Raw genomic sequence first — 21384 nt, forward strand, 5'->3', positions numbered from 1 at the left:
ATATCAGATTTAGTACATAACTGAAATAATATCAGATTTAAAATGTTAAAAGTGTAAAAAGACCAAATTGTCCAAACCCCCCAAAAGGGTATTTTCGATCGAAAACAGTAAAAAATGATTATTTTCGAGATAAACCCTTAGTCCATGGACCATTTTTGTAGTTCAGGAACTATGAGCGAGATAAAACTAAAACAGATTTCTGCATGATATATTTTACTGCATTTTACTTTCTCCGTGGTTTAAAATCCATCTTTAATTAATTCCAAGCTTTAAAACATGTAAACAAAAAAGAATGAAAAAATTAGCAGATTATGAGTCACTTGTATATGCATATATAATGTAAAGTCTACATAATAAAAGTAAATATTCTAAAATGACAAAATTAGATGAAGTAATATTTCTTATATGGTCATATGAATAATTTGAAATTATAATAAGTACACACCTTAGGGATGTAAAGGGTTAATTATTTGGTTCATTACATGAAATTCCATCATTACGGCGTGATTACTATTAATAAATGGAACTCAAGTAACACAGTAGTAAAAATTCTTGTATAAATAGATAGTAGAGCTTTGGACAGAAAAACCACCCGACAAGTAAAACTCTCATTCCTGAATCCTCAACCGATGAATTCCGTCAACTCCTTCAAGGGCTACGGCAAAGTAGACGAGCTCGAAGAAGCTGCGTTCCGAAGAAAATCTCGAAAACGCGCTATTATCCTCTCCATTTCCCTCCTCCTCCTCCTCCTCCTCATCATCGTCGTCGTCGCCGCCACTTTATCCCACAAAAAAAACACCAACAAAGATTCCGGCGACGTCGCCGGCGCTCGGGTCGCCGCCGTCAAGTCCATCTGCAGCGTCACTCAGTACAGGGAGTCATGCATCTCCAGCCTCCAGTCCTCAAACTCAACCAATCCCGCCAAAATCTTCGAGCTCTCGTTGATGGTGGCAGTACACTCTCTCAGAAAAATCGCTAACTTATCCACCACTTATGCCAGCAGGGCGGAGAATAACACGCTGGCCAAACAGGCCCTTAAAATCTGCGATTCGGAGCTAAACGACGCCGTGGAGTCGCTGGACGACACGATCTCCGCCGTGAGCGGCAGCGGCGGAGGGAAGAAGCTGAGCTCTCGCATCGACGACCTCCGGACGTGGCTGAGCGCCGCGGGGACGAACCAGGAGACGTGCCTCGACGCGCTGGACGAGGCGGACGCGGAATTCGCCGCCGAAATTAGGGATTTGATGAAGAATTCGACGGAATTCGCGAGCAACAGCCTGGCAATCGCCACCAAAATCGTGGCGGTGATTGGGGATTTTAAGATTCCGAGCCACCGGCGGCTGCTGGGGGAGGAGGTGCCGGAGTGGGTGGACAGGCGGATGCTGCAGGAGGCCCGGCCGGCGCCGAATGTGACGGTGGCCAAGGACGGGAGCGGGAACGTGAAGACCGTGGCGGAGGCGGTGGCGCTGGTGCCCAAGAAGAGCGACGCGAGGTTTGTGATATACGTCAAGGCAGGGGAATACGTGGAGAATATCGACATGGATAAGTCTTGCTGGAATGTGATGATTTACGGAGATGGTAAAGGCGTCACTGTTATTTCCGGCAGTCGGAATTTCGTCGACGGAACTCCGACTTTCTCCACGCCCACGTTTGGTGAGTTGATCCATAATTAATGCCATATTTACTCTTCTGCTCTGTTTTACTGTTAATGCAATTCAATCAGCTGTCAGCATACACACTTATACAGCACAGCGGCATGCATTAATAATTGATTGCTTATTACAGTATTTCTATACTAGGCTAGATGAAATTTGTTAGGAAATGCCTTCACCATAAGGAGACAACGTAGTGATGATCAAAGTTCCATGTGATTTATGTTCCCTCTCCACCTAAATGTTTTTTCCAAATCCACTGAGTTTAGATCCCTAATCATGTGCATCATTTTATTGAAAGTTAGTTATGTGGAGATAATTTGAGTTTAATAGATGCTTCCATTTTTATTTTATACAATTACAACATTTCGAGTTTTTCATCAAATTCTAGTCATATATATAGTATTTCTAAAGAAAATGAGGATAGGAGACTCTTAGTACTACCTCCGTCTCCAAAAAGTAGATCAATTTAACTATATTTGGTCTTCCATCAAAATTAGACTAATTCTAAAATTGATAAGTTTTAAAAATCAATTGTAACATTACACATTATTCTAAATATGGACCTCATAATCCACTAAAATTACTTCCACCCCATTTTCCATCTATATCTCTTACTTTAACAATTGCGTATTGAGACTTGTTTCGTTTACAATTTTGTCTATTTTTATTGGACAGAAAGTAGCATGTTTTGAGGTTGCATTTAAGTCTGTGGCAGCTGCCTTATAAATGTTGTTATCAAGTAGTCCAATTTGGAGGGCAAACATATGATAAATACTTGTTGGTTAGGCATTTAATTATTGTAGTAGTGGTAGTTAATAAAATAGACTGACGACCAACTAATTCGTGCATGATTCCGCAGCAATTGCCGGAAGAGGATTCATCGCTCGAGACATCACGTTCAAGAACACGGCCGGGCCAGAGAAGCACCAGGCCGTGGCCTTCCGATCGGGGTCGGACGAATCGGTCTACTACCGGTGCTCTTTCGACGCCTTCCAAGATACCCTCTACACACACTCCAACCGCCAATTCTACCGCGACTGCGACGTCACGGGCACCATCGACTTCATCTTCGGCAATGCGGGCGTCGTGTTCCAAGGGTGCAACATTCAGCCTAGGCAGCCCATGCCCAATCAATTTGTCACAATAACTGCCCAAGGCAAGAAAGACCCAAATCAGAACACTGGGATTTCCATCCAACGGTGCGCAATAAGCCCATTGGCCACCCTTACGGCCCAAACGTATCTGGGCCGTCCGTGGAAAGATTTCTCAACCACAGTTATAATGGAAACTAACATTGGTGGATTCTTGAATCCAAAGGGCTGGATTTCATGGGTGGCAAATGTGGATCCACCCGCCTCCATTTTCTACGGGGAGTATCGGAACTCGGGTTTGGGTTCGGATACTGCCAATCGGGTCACGTGGGCTGGATACAAGCCCGCCATGACCCCGGCCGACGCCTCCAAATATAATGTGGAATCCTTGATTCAAGGTCCATCTTGGCTGCCTTCAACAAATGTGGCCTTTCAATCAACCTAGTCAATTAACATCAAAATAAGGGTTCATTCTGCATATACATTAATACATACATGTCCTTTGAAATATATGGAGAGCTAAAATTGAGTCCACCATTCTTACTTTTTTACTTTTCTTTTCTTATTTGTTCTTTCTATACCGGACCTATGTAATATTTTGTAGATGCACACTTGTGAATCTTGTTTTCTACATATTCAAAGATTGCGGTTTTACTTTAACCTCTACCAGTTTTTATATTTTAGAGACAATATTGTATTATCATTAAATTTGAACTTAATTACATTTATATTCTACAATAACAAGGAAAGTAAATAATCTATATTTAACAAGGAGTGTATTGATTTAGATTTTAGATCGAGTTCTTCCTTTTAGCATTAATATTTTCTCCATTCCAACAAAGGTAACACTTTTTTTTTATTAAAATATTTTGAAATATATTTCGACTATTTTTATGAAAAGAATACTATACTAATACTGGAGTATATTTTTGTAAGATGGTACTGAATTAGTAATCAATTTCAATACAATTTACTTTTGTTCTTACAGTATTGTCTACTTTAACGTTAAGATATTGCAAAACTTATAACTAAAATAGTGTTTGTGTGTGTATATATGTATTAATAACAGTAATAAAGGAGCAATACTATAGCTCATAGCCCTTCATAGATCCAGCGGACATAGTTGGAATATTAGGCAGCCTGATTCTTGATGCTGAAACTTCAAAGTTGACATCAAATATATATAATGGTACAATATTTTTTGGTATTCGTAATATATCATGCCTATTCCAAGGCTAGATTTCATTCATGAGTTGAGTATGATATATTATGAAGCAAGTAAATAACATTCACTAAACGAGTAATTAATAAACCATGTACTCCTATCAATTAAAGATAAAACAGAGAGAAAAAAATACTACTATAGGCGACAATTAATTAAACAACCACTTTTTCTTTCAAATTAAATACTTTTGTATGAGTAATTTAACGATATCATACTTATAGTACTTGTTTAGACTAAAATTTTTTGAACTTCCCTAGGATGTCAAATATTATGGTATAACAATTTTTGTGTGACAAAAGTATGTCTATAATACGAGTGATACATATTTATTGGAGTGACATTAGCATGTTAGTCACGTGCGAGATGAGATATGTAACATGATGTGGAATCGAATAACTCTAGATTGGTTTCCATATTGTTGGATTGGAATTTATTATACGTGGATTGTTTGGACAACAAGTCATTGGACAAACACATGTCGAACGCTGCGCCGCTGTTTCTTGTTTTTTACTACTTTTCTTCACAATTTTAGACTCACCAATTTGATTTGACCCAACCTCTCCTCTCTAAATAAGGCTGCTCTATTACTGCCCTTTTTCCTCTGATTTCCATCTTTAAACGTGTCCTAGCGTCTCACAACTCCAAAACTCTCATCTTTTGTCTTCCCTCTCCAATGGCTTCTACTCCTGTTACTCGCGACACAATCAATCCCAAGGTAACATTTTTGGGATTTTCTTTTTGCCATTTTTGTAGATTCCTGATCTGGGATTTGTCCTGTTTTTATTTCTCTAATTGTTTGAGTTGTATGTCCATGGCGTTTTAATGTTTTTTCCATTCCAAATTATGCAAAATAGGAGTATTAAATACACACACCTTATTATTGAATTCACTGGTATTGAGTTGCTAATGATTTCATTACTCTGTTTTATGCATATTCCATCAAGATTGGTTTTTTATTTTATTTTACCACTTTTCTTGCTGACAAGCTATCATTTTTATAAGATATTACTGTATATTCATCACTTTTATTTGATTCAAGATCTTAGCTTTCTGCACATATTGTTTTTTTATTTGTTGCAAGATACTGCTTTGTGAATCTGCTTATAACAATACAAATTCTTGTCAAGGTATTGGAGTGCGAGTACGCTGTTCGTGGCGAAATCGTGATTCTTGCTCAGAAATTACAAGAAGATCTCAAAAACAACCCCAAGTCTCATCCTTTCGATGAGGTACTATACTGATTTCATTATTTAGTAGACTCTCCTTTTGCTATAATACGTTGTTAATTAGTGTTTGGTCATCTTTGTAGATACTCTACTGCAATATTGGAAATCCACAATCTCTTGGCCAGAAGCCGATCACCTTTTTCCGTGAGGTGAGGATGATGCATCACCAGACGTTCCATCTTTACCGTTATCGCTATCGCTAAACATTCTGATTTTTCAGGTCCTTGCTTTGTGTGACCATCCTGCTCTCTTGGATAAATCTGAAACACACAGTTTATTTAGGTAATGATATTGGTGTACCGTTCATATCGTTGCTGATCCAAATAATTATGTGATTCCGAAGAGTGAGTTGATTTTCTCTTTGCTACCTGGTCGGACTTCATGTTCTTTACTAGTGATGTGGGAAAAATGTGTTCTAGATGCGTAATGATAAGCTAGACAATGAATAAGTTAAAAGAAATGGTTGTGTAAAGAAGAAATTGGATCAAGTGGTCTCAATTTTACAGTTGAATGTTGCTCTAAATAAGTTAAATTTTGTTTGAAGCATGCATCACAATTGCAAAATAACTAGTTCTGGTTTGAAAATGACAGTAATATTTGGTGATTTATGTAATGTCACCATTAACATATTGTTTTTCTTTTTACATGGCTAGTGCAAAGTACTAATCACATGCTCCATTGCCATGTGAATACATTTTCTGACTTTTCTTTTTAACAAATCCGTCTTCTGCTCTCTCTCATCGTGGTTTTTTTTTTGTAGCGCTGATTCCATAAAACGAGCATCTCAGATATTAAGTCAAATTCCTGGACAAGCAACTGGTGCATATAGTCACAGTCAGGTAATAACACTTCCTTCTTGCTGCAATCGTTATTCTTGATCAGTATTTCGAGACTGTATATCGAACATTTCCTTTAACTACATGATTAGGGTGTCAAAGGATTACGTGATACAATTGCTGCTGGCATTGAAGCTCGTGATGGATTCCCAGCTGATCCTAATGACATTTTCCTGACTGATGGTGCAAGCCCCGCGGTACACATAAATTAGGCCTTACCCAATTTTTACGCTTGAGCTTCAGTAAAACTGTGAAATAAAATTTTGCCATTTTTTTGTTAGGTTCACATGATGATGCAGTTACTGATACGGTCGGAAAAAGATGGCATTCTCTGTCCCATTCCTCAGTACCCTCTTTATTCTGCTTCGATCGCCCTTCATGGAGGCACTCTCGTATGTATCGCCATTTATTATCACCTATCCCTTCTTCAATAAGATTCTGTTTAACCATCTTTCTCAAGCTAGCAAATAAAGTTCTCAGACATATTTATCCAACAATGTTTCGTAGGTCCCCTATTATCTCGATGAAGCAACAGGATGGGGGCTGGAGATCTCGGAGCTTAAGAAACAGCTTGAAACAGCCAAATCTAAGGGCGTTTGTGTCCGGGCATTGGTGGTTATAAATCCTGGCAATCCTACCGGGCAGGTAAACTCATACAGGCCGACAACTTTTCATCTCTTACAACCTTGTCTAACATTTGACATGTCTAAAGGTTCTGGCTGAAAACAACCAAAAGCAAATTGTGGATTTTTGTAAGAAGGAAGGACTTGTTCTTCTTGCAGATGAGGTGATTAATGTCTAATATCCCGAAAAGCAATATAGTGCGATTTTCAGGTCGAGTTAGTAGTTTAAAGGCTTCTAGACGAGGCTAATACTCGAGGATGAATCTTGCAGGTGTACCAGGAAAATGTTTATGTCCCGGACAAGAAGTTCTACTCTTTTAAGAAGGTTGCACGGTCAATGGGCTACGGGGAGAAAGATATTACCTTGGTCTCGTTCCAGTCCGTCTCCAAAGGTATAGTTTTGAAGATTCTTATGCAAGTTGTAAGAGCCATAGATGATTTGGTTTTCTTCTATCCTCCACAGGCTATTACGGAGAATGTGGGAAACGAGGAGGTTACATGGAGATCACCGGGTTTAGCCCCGAGGTTAGGGAGCAGATATACAAACTGGCATCAGTCAACCTTTGTTCCAACATATCTGGACAAATTCTTGCAAGTCTTGTCATGAGCCCACCAGAGGTAAGAAGATTAGTACCGTCTCTTGCTAAAACTGCGGCCACGTCTCATTTTTGTAATATGTTTAGGCCGGAGACCAATGCTACGAGTCTTACTCAGCAGAGAAAAATGCAATCCTGTCCTCGTTGGCTAAGCGTGCGCAGGTTAGTTAGCCTTCAACTCTTGTTTAAAAGTGCGATTTACGCAATTTCATTTCTTGAATCACGATTGTTGGCGATGTGTAGCAACTGGAACACGCGTTGAATAGCTTAGAAGGAGTGAGCTGCAACCGAGCAGAAGGAGCCATGTATCTGTTCCCGCGGATTGAGTTGCCAAAGAAGGCGGTAGAGGCAGCTAAAGCTGCCAAGACGGCCCCAGATACGTTCTATGCTCGTCGTCTCCTCAATGCCACGGGGATAGTAGTTGTTCCCGGCTCTGGCTTTGGACAGGCGGCTGGGACGTTGCATTTTAGGTGTACGATACTACCGCAGGAGGACCGGATTCCGGCCATCATAAGCCGTCTCACGAAATTCCATGAAGCATTCATGAAAGAATTTCGTGATTGATCTAAAGAGACCATCCAGAGCTATGCCTGCAGACACCCCCTTTTTTGGTAATAATCGTAACTTCAAATAAATTTGTTGGTTGAATTGTTTCGGCATCAGTTCATTGTACCTAAATATTATCCATGTTGTTTTTGAGGCTTAGAACTATTTTCACCCATATTTTGTCGAATTTTAACATCTATTCATCCTTTGGCTGAATTTACTCTCTTCCCAGTTCCATTTATTTTAATTCAATTAAACATATCTCTCACCAAAAAACGTAAATTTTACTAGTATGGATGAGAATGCTTTTCTACCATTTTCACCAAGGATTGAAGATATATGCGCCACAAACTAAAAGAAAAATTGTATATTCTTGTGGGACGGAGTAAGTTTACATAGTGTTTGTAGTGCAATTTGTTGCAATACGGTAAAACAATGAATATAAGTAGAAAAGCTATAATGTAGCAGAACAATAAAAATAAAGTAAAAAAGTAGCTAAAAACAACTAAGGTTCCACTATACCAAAAATGGGCAAACATTCGACCTCTCAAATTAAAATTAAGACCAAAAAAACCAAAAAAGGGATAAAGAAAATAAAAGAACAAAAACACAAAGCTAGGAATTCATTATACATTACAATAACAGTAATGAGCTGAAAAAGCAACCTCAATATCAACTTGAAGCAATCGTCTCATCAATCATATTCATTCCTTCAATAATTTCAAACAATAAATATACATCAAGGATCACCATAAAATAAAAATGAATAAAAAAAATCCAAAATGCAAATTTCTATCGAGTTTTAGAAAGATAATGTAGTACTCCTTTTGTGTGTTAAATGAAGAGAGAAAATATAATTTTTATATTCATGTGAGAGAAAACTTTTTCTAAAAAGGAAAATGTAACATTTTTCACGAGACAAACAATAAAGGAAAGTGTGAGTGTGAGTACTAAATTTGTTTTTGGTGATTGACACGGGTCGGGTTACCCCGACTCAACGGTTTGGGATTTGACCTTTCAAATAATTCTACTCTTGCTTTTGATTACTAATACGATATTTAATGGTATAATTGCTACTATGATAAGATGAGTTTAGTAGATTGATGCGATGGCTGGTGGATCGACCATCAATAACTTACTTTATCATCTTAATAATTTTATTTCCATCTTTCTTTCTATTGGAACTAACTACTTTATGCTTTTCCCCACTTTATTAATCAAGTTCTAGAATGGATTGTTGACTCAATTTCACTAACATCATTCATTAACTTGGTCTCACTCAATTTAGTATTATACCCCACTTTTAGCTTCTACACCGTTGATTATATATATATATATATATATATATATATATATATATATATGTGAAATCCAAATAATTACTGATTAGGTTACCATACAATTGCTAAAAGATTATTCCATCACCACCACTATTTCAAAAATACTCTGTATTTAATCATCCCTCTCCCTCCCATCTCGAATATCTACATCTAATCATACTCAATTGCTTGTAGATTATTTATTTTAGGGGAGAAGAAAAAAATCAAAGAAAAAGTCATTGAAGATGGGAAATGATTTCCATCATCAACAGGTAGATGATAAGCCAAGATGGAGCCCACCAAACCATGGTTTCTTCCCCGCATATTTACATTCTATTCAACTTAAAAAGACAAAAAAACCCCAACTAAAACCATAATAAAGTAGTCTAAACTTCACTCATTTAAGTCCCACAAACAAATAAATAAAGCAAACCCCCCTCCCCCACTATTGTTAATCTCTGTAATTTTGTTCCATATTGAGATCAATGGCTGCAAGATTGCCTCTTTGTTCATCTCCCATGGCTGCTCCATTCATGGGATCAAGGGTGGGCTGTCTAACAACTAGTAAAATGGTGATGATGTGTTCCAAGAATCATACTCACACTAGATCATCTACCAAGAACAAGGTAAGTAAATGTGTGTATACTGAATTGGCTTTAATTTCTAGTGATGTTCATCTTCATCTTCTTCTTTTGAAGCAGATTTTTGAAGATAGATCAGCTGGTATTGTTTGCTACAGAGATGAGAATGGAGAGATAACATGTGAAGGCTATGATGAGGGCCCTCGTTTTCATCAAAGTATTTCAAGATTCAATCAGGATCGAAGGCAAGTTTACCAACATTATTTGCTACTTAGGCTATAATGACTGCCTAATTATGCTCATCTTTATTGATTACAGAGATGTTGAGATAATTGAACTCCTTCAAAGATGTTGGCTACAAGTGGCTGAAGACAATGGAGGGGAGACTTAACTGTTTCAACAGATTATGTTTACAACTATTGGATGCATATAATAAGAATCATTCCCACTTACATACTTCATTATATGGTGTGCTTTTGTTTTGGTTTTCATTTGGTAATGTGGTGGTGTGGAATTTGATAATCTGGAGTACTACTGTATAGTTCTTGTTCCGTTCCATTTCTCTAATGCTGAAAAAACAAAAAAATGATTAGGTGAAATAATAGTGAATAATCATCTATTATTGAGTTTGATCCCAACTCAGCAGAAGAATCAAAGTATAATGGAACCTCACTTTATACAAAGAAATAATGACACTTGCATGGTCGTTAAAATATACACAACTTGAATACATAAAAATACAAAAAATATTACAAAAAAAATGGGACCTTTTTTCAGGAGATCTTCAAATATGTAGTCCTTGATTTCAAGAACTCCCCAGGTTTGCTATATATTTGCTTCTTTCCTAACAAACAATCATGGCTTCTAACACAAAACTGGAGGGTTGAGTAGTTTGTTGTAGTGAGGCCTTACCCAGCAGGGGTCATGGTTTGTGAATGGTTGTCTTCGGATAAGTCAGTGTGTGGCTTAGAAGGAACGGATGAAGGAGATGACCATTGGTCCGGGACCATCAAGAAGTAGGTAGTCATAGCTTTCCTGAATCTCCTCTTGTATTGCTTCGGAGATATCACGGTTGGTGAGGCGTTTTTGGGGCCTCCGAGAATGCCTGATGCCTTCACCCAAGTCTCGAGGTGTTTGTCCCATGTGTACTGTCTCATGAAATCAATGATACCAAGAACAAGCTCATTCTTCTCTTCATCCACCCCAACTAGTAGTGAGTAATCCATCACATCTACAGACTGCATTTCCATGAACCTAATAAATTAGGAGAGAGATCTACATGTGCCGTGCATACGGTCTGTGCTAGGATTTAACTCCATCAAGTTAAAAAAGAATGCACAAACTTACAGCAAGAAAAGCAGTATCATTCCAGACTGCTCGTTCCAATATTCTCTTGGCTTTGTTTCCGACAAAAATTGGAGAAGTGGGCATTGCTTCGATCAAATTCTGATCCAACAAAACCTTGTTGCTCCCAGAAGTATCTGGATTATATCGTGACCTAGAGGATCCTTTTAGATCATAAAGTCGTGATAGATTTCTCCCATAAAGAAGGTTCTCCATAACAAGAAAATTCATTTTCGATTCCTTCCCTCCTTTCTGCTGTCTGGATCCAACCTTATCAAAAGGAAGCCAGATGTTTTATGCCAACGCAACTAATAGAAAATCCATGATGTTTTATGCAAACACAACTAATAGAAAATCAAGATTCAGAAAATCATTTCAAAACAGAACCTTTATACAAAGCTTAAAAGTGTAAACTTTCATGTGTGATATGACAACTTATAGGATAGAATACATCTGCGGGAGAATGAATATTGTGAGCAAGGGACTGGGGAAGCGAGAGAGAGAAAGAGTGTGTCTACCTTATGATAGCAAACTCAGTTGCTCAGACAGCAAACTAAGTTGCTCAGACATACCTGATAGATTCCAAGTATCTTTGCGAGGCAAGTTGGACTTCCAGAGGCAATTGATTCAGAGAGATATTTAAAGTATCCAGGTGCAAATTTAGTGAATGATTCCAGCTCTGTCTTAGTCACTTGCTTAATGATGAATCGATCATCCAAAGTCTTTGCAAAGAAGACCTTGCTCTTACCACCTTGAGCACCCCACTTTTTACAACGGCTAAGAGATCTAACGAAATCAACTTCAGATGGACAGCACATCCTCCTCAAGGCATCAAAACGCTTTGCAAAATAACAAGTGACGGTGTATGTTACCTGTCCAAGGGGTCCATCAACCTCAAAAGACACCCTGGCATGCAATGCTTTCGTGTGTAAGAGAGGATCCATGGGTAAGGGCAAGGAACTTCGAGAAGTTGTGAATGATAAAAAGGTCTCATCTCCAGGTCCAAAACTTTTTGAAGACTCCAACATCATTTCATGGAAAGAGTGACACTGGGGGAGACTCAGAGAGTCGAGGGACGGCATAGGAAGCAGAGAATCGACAACATCCCTCTGTCTCTCTGTCTCATCAGATAGTTGATTGACATAATCACCAGAAAGCAGAACATAAGATATAATACTGGTAGGTTCGTCATCATACACTGGAACAACAATGTCATTAACTCCAACAGGCAAGAGCAACCTGGCCCCAGTTTGGAGTGAGGATTCCCGAAATGATGATATGTACACAGGATCATAATCACTTAGTGTATCCAGTTTCTGAGAAGTCCCTGAGATCAATGATCTATAAAAACCCTTAAATGGCACCCCTAACCAGCTTACAGTTTCCTCTATATTACTCTGATTTTTTGGAAACGCAGTGGATGGCAGATCCTCTCCATGGTCTTCTTGCTCCAGCTTTTCCGAAAGTCCGACATTGGGAAACTTATCGTCATAAGATAAATTATTGTTCTTCTTGATCTCAAAATTTAGATTATTTCTGCCCGTCCATGCTGTATCCAGAGTCTCTGTCAAACTAAAGGGAACTTGCCCGTCAGACAGGGACCTACGAAGACTACGATCAGATTCCACAACATTAGATCCATCTGTGGTTTTTGTTCCAGCAAGATCATTGGAAAAAAATGAAGTAGTTCTTTGATGGAGTGCTAAAGCATGATGGTTGCCTTGCTGATCACTTAGACCATGCTTGTGGCCTTTCCCAGTTTTTGAATTAGCTGATACAGAACCAGACGTACCTACTGATTTGTCTGTCTTAACAGGGACCCCCAAAATATTTTCAGTAAGAGCAGGTTTCTGAACAGTTTCTGTATTTTCAACCTCCACATCACCTTGTAGTTCCTTGTTATCCAAACTATCTGCATATATCAGGCGGTGGTCCCACACATAAGAACGAAATAAAAGTTGCCTGCGGAGTCGATTGATCTCTAGAATATCAATGGCTGGTTGTCCTTTCTTTGGTTCCTTGTTCACCATATTCCGGAGATATTCCTGCATGGTTACAAACATCTCTCAGCACCCACGTACCTGAAGTAGTCCGACAAAGAATGATAAAAAGAGCTGTGTTCCTTGGATTCAGTCTATCAACATCGCAATAAAGGATGCTTAAGGCATATATAGTAGATGACAGAAAAAACTTATATCCACGACGTCTCTCTAGTCGAAAAGGCAAGAGTTATATTAATACACGCATATCAGTTATTGGAAACTTATGATGCACAAGCAAAGGAATAAATGATTCTATCTTACCAAAACAGTAAGCAAATAGTGTGACTATGTAGGCACAGTTATCAAGTCGATATAATCCTTTCACAGTTAATTCATTTCAGTTATCAAGATTTATACTTAACACTCGGTATGGATAATATAACTGCACACTTCACCAGACCTCAACTTCCATCTTCTCTTCATGCAAGGTCACTTCTAGATCTGCCAAGTGATGAGCCGATTGAGGAACACTGATGCCAGTACCGAGCGTACTTGAGCAAGATTTGTTTTCTACCAGAAGATGCAGAGCACTTAGCACTTCGGAGAACAAAAGCTCGGCATAATAAACCACCTGCTAGATAAGATAGAGAGATGAAAATGTTTTCAATGTTGGTATCACTGATGAATGAAACGAAAGAAGGAAATAAGCAAGCTGTTTCACCTCATTCACTTCTCTCTGCATCCACTCCTGAATTTCATAACTGAATTCAAGCTTTGAAGGTGGCAGGTATACCGAGTGAACATCAATTGATGCATATCGAAAGCAAGCAACCATGTTACCAAATCTGCATGTAAAATAAATCATAAAACATGCAAAATACACTGCAAGCATTAAAAAGTTAAAAGGCACTTTGCTATTGTTCTTCAGTCATCATGAATATCTGAAAAAGGAACCCATCTATGAGAACATCTTGAGATTTACAAGAAAAGTAGAAAAGCCACAGAAACAATGGCATTGCTCACTCGAGTAAATCTTGTTAGTATTATTGACTCAGAAATCCCAGTTTTTACTATGATGTTAAAACAATGACAAAAGCTGAATAGGGTTAAAGTTGAAAGAAGATTAAAAGTATTTATGATCATTAAAATGACAGTTGTAAAACACAGTAACAGATATCATACCCATAGAACCGAAGACAGTCTCTATGTAAGGAATGCCCGCAACCTGCAACTCTGCTAGCAGCAGCATGATTTGAAAAGCTAAGCTCCAAAAACTTTCCAAAGGAAAGTCCCCAGGCAGCATCAGACATTACAACTCTTCGAGTTGCAGGAGGGAAGCCATTAGCTCTAGGACACTTCAGGCAGCGGTGCCACATCCAAATCTTTCCATCCTTCTCACCAGGTAAGAGAATTTCTGCCAGTTTCTTTACTGAGATTGTAAGGGTACCTTGTCGATGAGTATAGCATTGAACATGAGCTTCTGCAGGCATCTCACATGAGCGACAGCTATAATTCTGACACAAATTAGGTATTTAGTCATAGACATGTCTAAGTACATCTCTAGGAATGCATATGATAGAAGAGTTTCACTATTATTGTATTTTATATATAAAAGAAAAAAGAAGAGCAAGGTACCTGATCAAACAAATTATCTCGTAGGAAACGACCCAAAGGCTTGTCAAAGTTCCCGTAGTATTTGATTCGGAAAAGATGGGATCTTTCACACACAGTTCCCTTCCACACACAACGTGATGATAACGAAACCAAGATACTCTGATGGTCAGAAGGAGTAGGTTGAAAGTCTTCATTTAGTGTAGATTGTTCCTCAATAATTTGTCCTCCATTAACTTCAAAAGATGGTGGAAGTGAAATACTCCTGGTATGTTTATTGATAAAGGGATCCCCTTGCAGGATTTTGACATCTGAATCAAAATCACAACTGACACTGCAATCTCCTGTAGCAGTTAATCTCTCTGCATCTAAAAGATTTGCATTCGGAGACCAAAAGAACTCTTCATAGCCTGTTTCTTCTGATCCATGCCAATGTGAGTGGTCATTCAGTGAGTGCTGAAAGGCTTCTGTAGAAAATGATGGCGGCTCAGTGTATTCAGAGCTCATAGGAGCAGAAAGGTCAGAAGTCTCTGCATACTCATTTACAGGAGTGAATGGAGTTGTCAGTTTAATGAGTTCTGAACTAGGCACACTGACTGACCTATGTGGTTCATCAACGGTTAGCGGCCCAGGAGTTTTCTCATTCTCTGGGACCGTAAAACCAGGTATAGTAGAGATGGACCTATCAATCTTTGATGGCTTATCTGGAAGTGTCACAGTGATTGGAGCATTGACAGGAATCTCTGGTAAAGAGGCACCTTCGTCAGCTAGAAAAGAAGTCTCCAAGGCCAGGTGATAAGCCGCAAAGATTCCATACTGGACAACATGCTTCACTTTCTTCAAGTCATCACCATTGGCACCGCGTAGGAGTATCTAGAGGAATAAATGAGATGGATATATTTTCATTGAACTTAGAAATAGGTTTTAAGGTTCCAAATGTAATAGAGGAGCCATGTAATATTTTCCATCAATGAATACTGTCTTTCACAAAGTGCAGAAAAGGCACCATTAGTACGTATAAGAACTTTCCTATATCAAGGAATCATAATTTCAGCAAGAAAAGTTAGAACATTTGCTACTAAAACTTGTACAACATTTAACCATGTAATATGAGTGTCAAGAATAATGCTATCCACTTATTGGTAGTGACAGACTTACCGTGCAGCCTAGTGGTTTTGGACAACCTTCAAAGTACATCAATGTCTTTACCAGTTTTTTCCCAGCCTGACAAGCAGAACCATGCTCTTCCACAAACTTCTCAACATGGAAGCTGTCACAATATCCTAATTTTGGGGATGACAAATGATCAATTGAAGGAACTATCTTGCTCCCAGTGCACCGGGCTATGCGCTCCAATAGAGAATTTTTTATATTCAAAACGAGTGATATATTTTTTGCAAGAAGATATTCCTGTGCATGTCGGGAAACAGATTTTTCCACCAGAAGAATGTTGGGATAATGTGCCTCTATTTTTGCAACAGCCATCTTAAGATGATCCATTTCCTGGGATATAACGGTTTATGTGTAACAATATAAAATAAGTACATATTAATATTATATTAACGGTTACCAATAAACCAAAATTCCCTGAACCAATAAACAATAGAAAATATCTGTATACTCAACCTGTTGCAATAGAGTATCGAAGCTTGAAAGAGCATTAGAAACCCGATGGTATTCCAGAGCCCCTCCAAGGATCATTATACGAGGTTTCTCAATTTTTGATATCATCCTGCGATGAGCCACATTTTTCTTGCAGACAACTCCTTTGACCACCATACTTTTCCAGGAGAAAAGGCAGATTATAAGAAAAAAATAGAAGGATCCATAAGAAACAGAAGTAGATAGATGGTAGTGTAGCTTGAGTTTACATTTGTAGAACCATGGACTTAAAAAAAACTTGTGGCCTTTCAACTCATAAAGTAGTTGCCTTTATGCTTGGATATTAATCAGTAAAGAGGGGTGTTTGCGAAGACCTAATAAGACAAAAGATATTTGATCTCATATGATGCAAATCTTAATTTCAAAGTTGAAAAGGGAGACTTTAAGATATGATATGATCATAGAATTTTATAATTCTAGTTACATAGATCTTGAATAAAATTCAGCAAATGTAACGGATTTGATGAAGTATGACTTTTCTCTTCGAGACTAAGTTGGCTTTCCTTCTTAAGAAAACGTACACCCTTCAGATTTCCTACATGCTCTAAGCAGTCTGTAAGTTGCTTCAGAGATCCAATAACCATACCCAAGAATCGTCTAGTTGGTTCTGAGGACTGAGTAGGTATTTGTTAGAAATTAATTACATCCCTCCTAGTATATCATTCCACATTCCAATGCATCATTTTCATGTGACTATCACTAGTTTGGTCTGTTTATTTAGGAGCCAATCATTCTCAATGAAGAATTTTTACTAAAACTACTACTTTAGGGTAAAAAGGAGGGCACATATGCAAATTATTACCTCTCACTTCGACACCCAGAAGCCAAACATTTTACTTTGACGTAGCCTCCTGGGTCCATTTGTCCACTTTTGCTCATATCTGGCTTTATTAATGTTGCAGCCTCCCATGATAATGATGTGATTATTTCTAACCAGCTCTCTTCGTCATTTTCATCCCCTGAAGGAATATTCTCAACCTGCAAGAGCTGAGCCACTAAAGCCCGAAAATGACCATCAACTACACTGTTCGCCACTTTCTTCTGCTCCTCATTTGTTTTGTCATTGTTTCTGTTCTCCCCACTTTCGAAACTGTTTGAGTTGCTTGCGTATCCCCACTCTTCATCAGCAGCAGCTTCGACGTCGTCATCATCCTCAAATAAAAGTGCTTCCCTTTCATCTTCTTCGTCTTCTGGTTCAGGAGGAAGCCAAAGCACTCCGTTGTTTTCAAAATCCACAGGTTCAAGATCCACATCTTCAGTCACAAACAAAGAAGAAGGTGCCTCACATTCATCACTAACATCATGTTCGGCAGCTTTCTCCATAACTTGTTGAGCTTCTTCAGAAGCCTGGAAATTAGAACTACTCTGTGTTGGATAGTTTTCCATGGTTCTTGAATCGACATTATCTCCAACAGGATGAGGTTTACATGAATTAAGGTCACTTGGAATGTCATCAAACTGAATACTACTAAAGTATTCATTAACCTGTGAATAGTTACTTGTTCTAGAACTAAAGTGAGATGCTCCAAATTCTGCATCTTCATCATCACTTCTGTATGAGAAAGATGTGGATCATGTGATTTTAGAGAATAGGTTAAGCATACATAGATAGACCAAAAAAGAAGTTTTAGAGCTTTGGGGATCATTAATTACTCACTCAGGTTAAAGCTATAAAGATTTACTGGCACATAAAACTTGTACACAGTATCAACAGTAACAAGTATCATCCACCACTACGAAATAACTTCCAATGTCCGCACCTATAGCATATAAACTCATAAATGCATCTCATGATCTGGGCAGCAAAAGAACAACACCATGTAATTCCTACGATGCATAGTTATTCGACTCTGTTACTCACACATGGCTAACTAGATAATGTTTAAAATAAATCGAATATTCTGTCCATAACAGATTGAAGGAATACGCAAAGAATTGAGAATGTCGTGTTAAGAACAGAGAAAAGTGTTTTAAAAGCTGTACTAAAATAAGTAAACAAGATAATCTATTTGGATACAAAGTGACAAGCATGCTACATAGTTCAAGAGGGAGAAGCAGAAACCTGCATGCGAAAAAATTTAACTGGTCTTGGGATAGATTCTGGAGTCCTACACCCACATCAAGATCCTTATTCATTGCTGGTGCAATAGTTAATCTTTCAAGAGACGCTCCTGCAAGGGATGGGCTGTGACCAACAGACTTTGTGAATGATACAAATTGCATGCTACTGCTGTCACAGGTGGTGATGAAACTGGTAGCTGATGGAGAAGGATTGCTCTGATCAAGGTCAGGAACCAGGTCCCCATTTTGAACAGGCATCGACAATCCATGTTCCCATAGCTTGAAACAGTAGTTGCACACCCTAATCCTGTCCCGATCCTCTTGTGGAAGCTTTGGTTCAGCAGGAATGGAGTTCAAAGTACACCTGGAACAGAAAATTCTACCACAGAGTCGACAATGGTGCCTCCGGTTGAATAAGGTGAACTGCGTATCACACTCGTAGCACACCCTGCAGCTCTCATCGGGCATCCAAAAATCCCTCGAAACATGTGGAGGCTCAGCCCGCCAAGGGATCCAAGACTTCACTATATCAGAGAGTGTCCTATTTGGGGGATCCATCTACTAAATGACTCACTTTCCCCTGTTCTCATTCTTGATTCCACCTCCTATTTCTATTAAAAACCAACATACATAACAAAATCATCCACTCACCAATGCCAACACTTACTAAACAAACTGCAACAACTTTTTATCCATTCTCCATTTTCCAACAGAATAAACCAAAATTCCTTCCTTGATCAACAATACCATCATTTACTAAACAAACTGCAACAACTTTTTATTCATTCTCCATTTCCCAACACAAGAACCAAAAATTCCTTCCTTGATCAACAACACAACACACGTACGCAAACCCTTGAGACTCTCAAAATCCAAAATTACCACTGAAGAATTCCAAATGACAACAAAAAATTGAAAATTAGATTTTAAAATAAAAAGAATTCCTCCTCAGGGTAATGATCGGACCGAAATCACCTTCATGCATGCAATTGAATATGAATATCCAAATTCTTCGAGATTAAAAAAAAAATCCGATCAAATCCGAACAATTCACTCCCAACGCTGCATATTCAACACATTCCTCGAATTCAGAAAAACAACAGCAACAATTTCCCCGAATATGTGGATCACTTCTCCCTCATCAAATCGATCAAACAATAAGACGCTAGATAAGCATGGAATGGAGAGAAATCATGCATTGCACATGTGTGCCCAGAATTCCATATTTTTTAATGTGTATAACCATTCGAATGAAATGAATTGGACTATCTTTAATTTAAGACTATAGTTGGAAATTGGAATTCAATGAAAATCAAAACTAATGGAATTTAAGAAAGAAATTGAGAGAGACGGAATACGGATCAACTAATAAGGCAGCCACACGTGTTCAATTCAGTGCTCTTTTTTAACTCGTTTATACAAAATCGTCCCGAATTTTTTATATCTGCAATTTTTAAATAGTAGTAATTTTTAATTGTTCTCAATTTTTTTATTTAGTCTAATTTTGGTGAAATTAGTGAGATCTGTGTTATTTAGTCTAACTAGTATTAACACCTGTGTTATGCACATAACATAATAATTTCAAATAATGAATATAATATAGGAGTAATAAATTTATAGAAAATATAAATTCAAATCAATATGAAGATTTAAAAAACAAAAATGTATTTATCTTGTCTAAGTTTAAATGAAGAATTTACTACTTCCTAATGAATGAAATATTTATACAGTTTTAATTTATAATCTAAGTGAAGTAAAAATAATATAAATTAATAACAAAAAGAAGATGTGTAACTGGATAACTATATTAAAAAGTATGACTTATTTAGAATAAGATATACAAATATTATTTCTATGTAACACTATAACTATTACTATTGTTAAAATGTCAAAGTTGACTTATAGGTTTTCATTTACTACTGTTTTCTTAATATTCTTAATCCCAACATCTAAAATTTTAGATATCCACACTATAAATATTATTCAATGATTTTCCCTTTTTCAATACATATATTAATAATACGCAACTCTAAATAATTATTCATATTTATTCAGAAAATAAAAACAGTTATCATGTTTTTTTATAGAAAATATTCAAACTAAAAGAAAAATATATATACGGGGAATAGGGGAGTGATCAATTGCTAACTCATCATTTAATTGCTAACTACAACTAATTTAAGGCCATAGGATTTTAGAAAACGTGTGGTCTACAATTTGCCACGTGTAATTTTCGTTTTTATTAATAAAATAAAAAAAAAGATAAAAAAAAAGCCTCCAAATTAGGGTTTTGGATGAAAATGTCAATATAGTGTTTCGAAAATATAAACACAATGTTTTAAGAATGTTAATCCATTGCTTATATTGACATTCTACATGTATTATATTGACATATTTTATATAGTATGTTGACATTTCTGCTACTGTGGCCAAATGCGAGGTTGCGCTCCTCGTGTGGGATGGCTGCGAGGCTGCACTGCTCGTCTGCCTCCCTCTCTCCTATCTTCTTTTTAATCCCCACCACTGTCCTCTCTCACGTCCACCTCCCTCGCTCTTCTCTCTTCACCCAGCGCACCACTGTGCTGTCCCGGCTGTGCCGCGTCGCCGCCATTCTCTCTTTCTTCGATCACCTTTCTCTCTCATTATCACACCACAGCCGCTCCGGCGATGATTGGGGGTCTTCCTCGATGCATTCTTTCTTCTTCTCCCCTTATCTCTCTATGTTTCATTTTGCAGATTCAATGTTACATTATAATTGTTCCAAATCTTGATTGGGAAGCTATTATTTGATTGGACCAATTTTTTTATCCAATAATTGTCATTTCTCAAAATAACCAAAAGGGTTAACAAAATAGCTTCACATTTTCCCTCCAAAAAGGATAAAATTGTCTTTTCATCAAACTGTCACTTTAGATTAGTATAGATTTGGTGAAGTTATTTAGTCTAATTGTTCTCAATTTCATTTTTTTATTGGATTAATAAAATGTGAGTGAAAAATAAGTTAGTGTAATATTGTGTTCACTATC

The 21384-nt window shown here is 37.7% G+C and overlaps 4 protein-coding genes across 4 annotated transcripts; 3 read left to right on the forward strand and 1 right to left on the reverse strand.

Annotated features, from left to right (window-relative positions):
• Positions 1–572: 572 nt before the first annotated feature.
• On the forward strand, positions 573–3406 carry LOC125186494 (pectinesterase 1-like). The gene is made up of 2 exons (XM_048082862.2): positions 573–1653; positions 2515–3406. The coding sequence occupies exons 1-2, from the start codon at positions 630–632 to the stop codon at positions 3189–3191; spliced, it is 1701 nt and encodes a 566-aa protein (XP_047938819.2). The 5' UTR covers positions 573–629; the 3' UTR covers positions 3192–3406.
• Positions 3407–4502: 1096 nt separating this feature from the next.
• LOC125186001 (alanine aminotransferase 2, mitochondrial-like) lies at positions 4503–8014 on the forward strand. The gene is made up of 13 exons (XM_048082299.2): positions 4503–4686; positions 5099–5200; positions 5281–5346; positions 5418–5479; positions 5958–6036; positions 6126–6230; positions 6315–6425; positions 6541–6678; positions 6746–6820; positions 6928–7048; positions 7120–7274; positions 7340–7414; positions 7496–8014. Exons 1-13 carry the CDS (start codon positions 4645–4647, stop codon positions 7814–7816), a joined length of 1452 nt encoding a protein of 483 aa, XP_047938256.1. The 5' UTR covers positions 4503–4644; the 3' UTR covers positions 7817–8014.
• A 1503-nt stretch (positions 8015–9517) lies between these two features.
• Positions 9518–10249, forward strand: LOC125187596 (uncharacterized). Its single transcript, XM_048084220.2, has 3 exons — positions 9518–9743; positions 9819–9943; positions 10017–10249. Exons 1-3 carry the CDS (start codon positions 9603–9605, stop codon positions 10087–10089), a joined length of 339 nt encoding a protein of 112 aa, XP_047940177.1. The 5' UTR covers positions 9518–9602; the 3' UTR covers positions 10090–10249.
• Positions 10148–19557, reverse strand: LOC125187595 (1-phosphatidylinositol-3-phosphate 5-kinase FAB1B-like). The gene is made up of 12 exons (XM_048084219.2): positions 18360–19557; positions 17100–17849; positions 16262–16415; positions 15794–16138; positions 14660–15508; positions 14207–14538; positions 13746–13869; positions 13485–13655; positions 11615–13087; positions 11046–11312; positions 10466–10936; positions 10148–10267 (listed from the first exon to the last, which is right to left on the reverse strand). The coding sequence occupies exons 1-11, from the start codon at positions 18914–18916 to the stop codon at positions 10607–10609; spliced, it is 5352 nt and encodes a 1783-aa protein (XP_047940176.2). The 5' UTR covers positions 18917–19557; the 3' UTR covers positions 10148–10267; positions 10466–10606.
• Between the last annotated feature and the right edge of the window lie 1827 nt (positions 19558–21384).

This window comes from Salvia hispanica, chromosome 5, assembly GCF_029641045.1.
Source record: "Salvia hispanica isolate PSC_SH4W2 chromosome 5, Shi_PSC_v1, whole genome shotgun sequence".
Lineage (NCBI taxonomy): Eukaryota > Viridiplantae > Streptophyta > Magnoliopsida > Lamiales > Lamiaceae > Salvia > Salvia hispanica.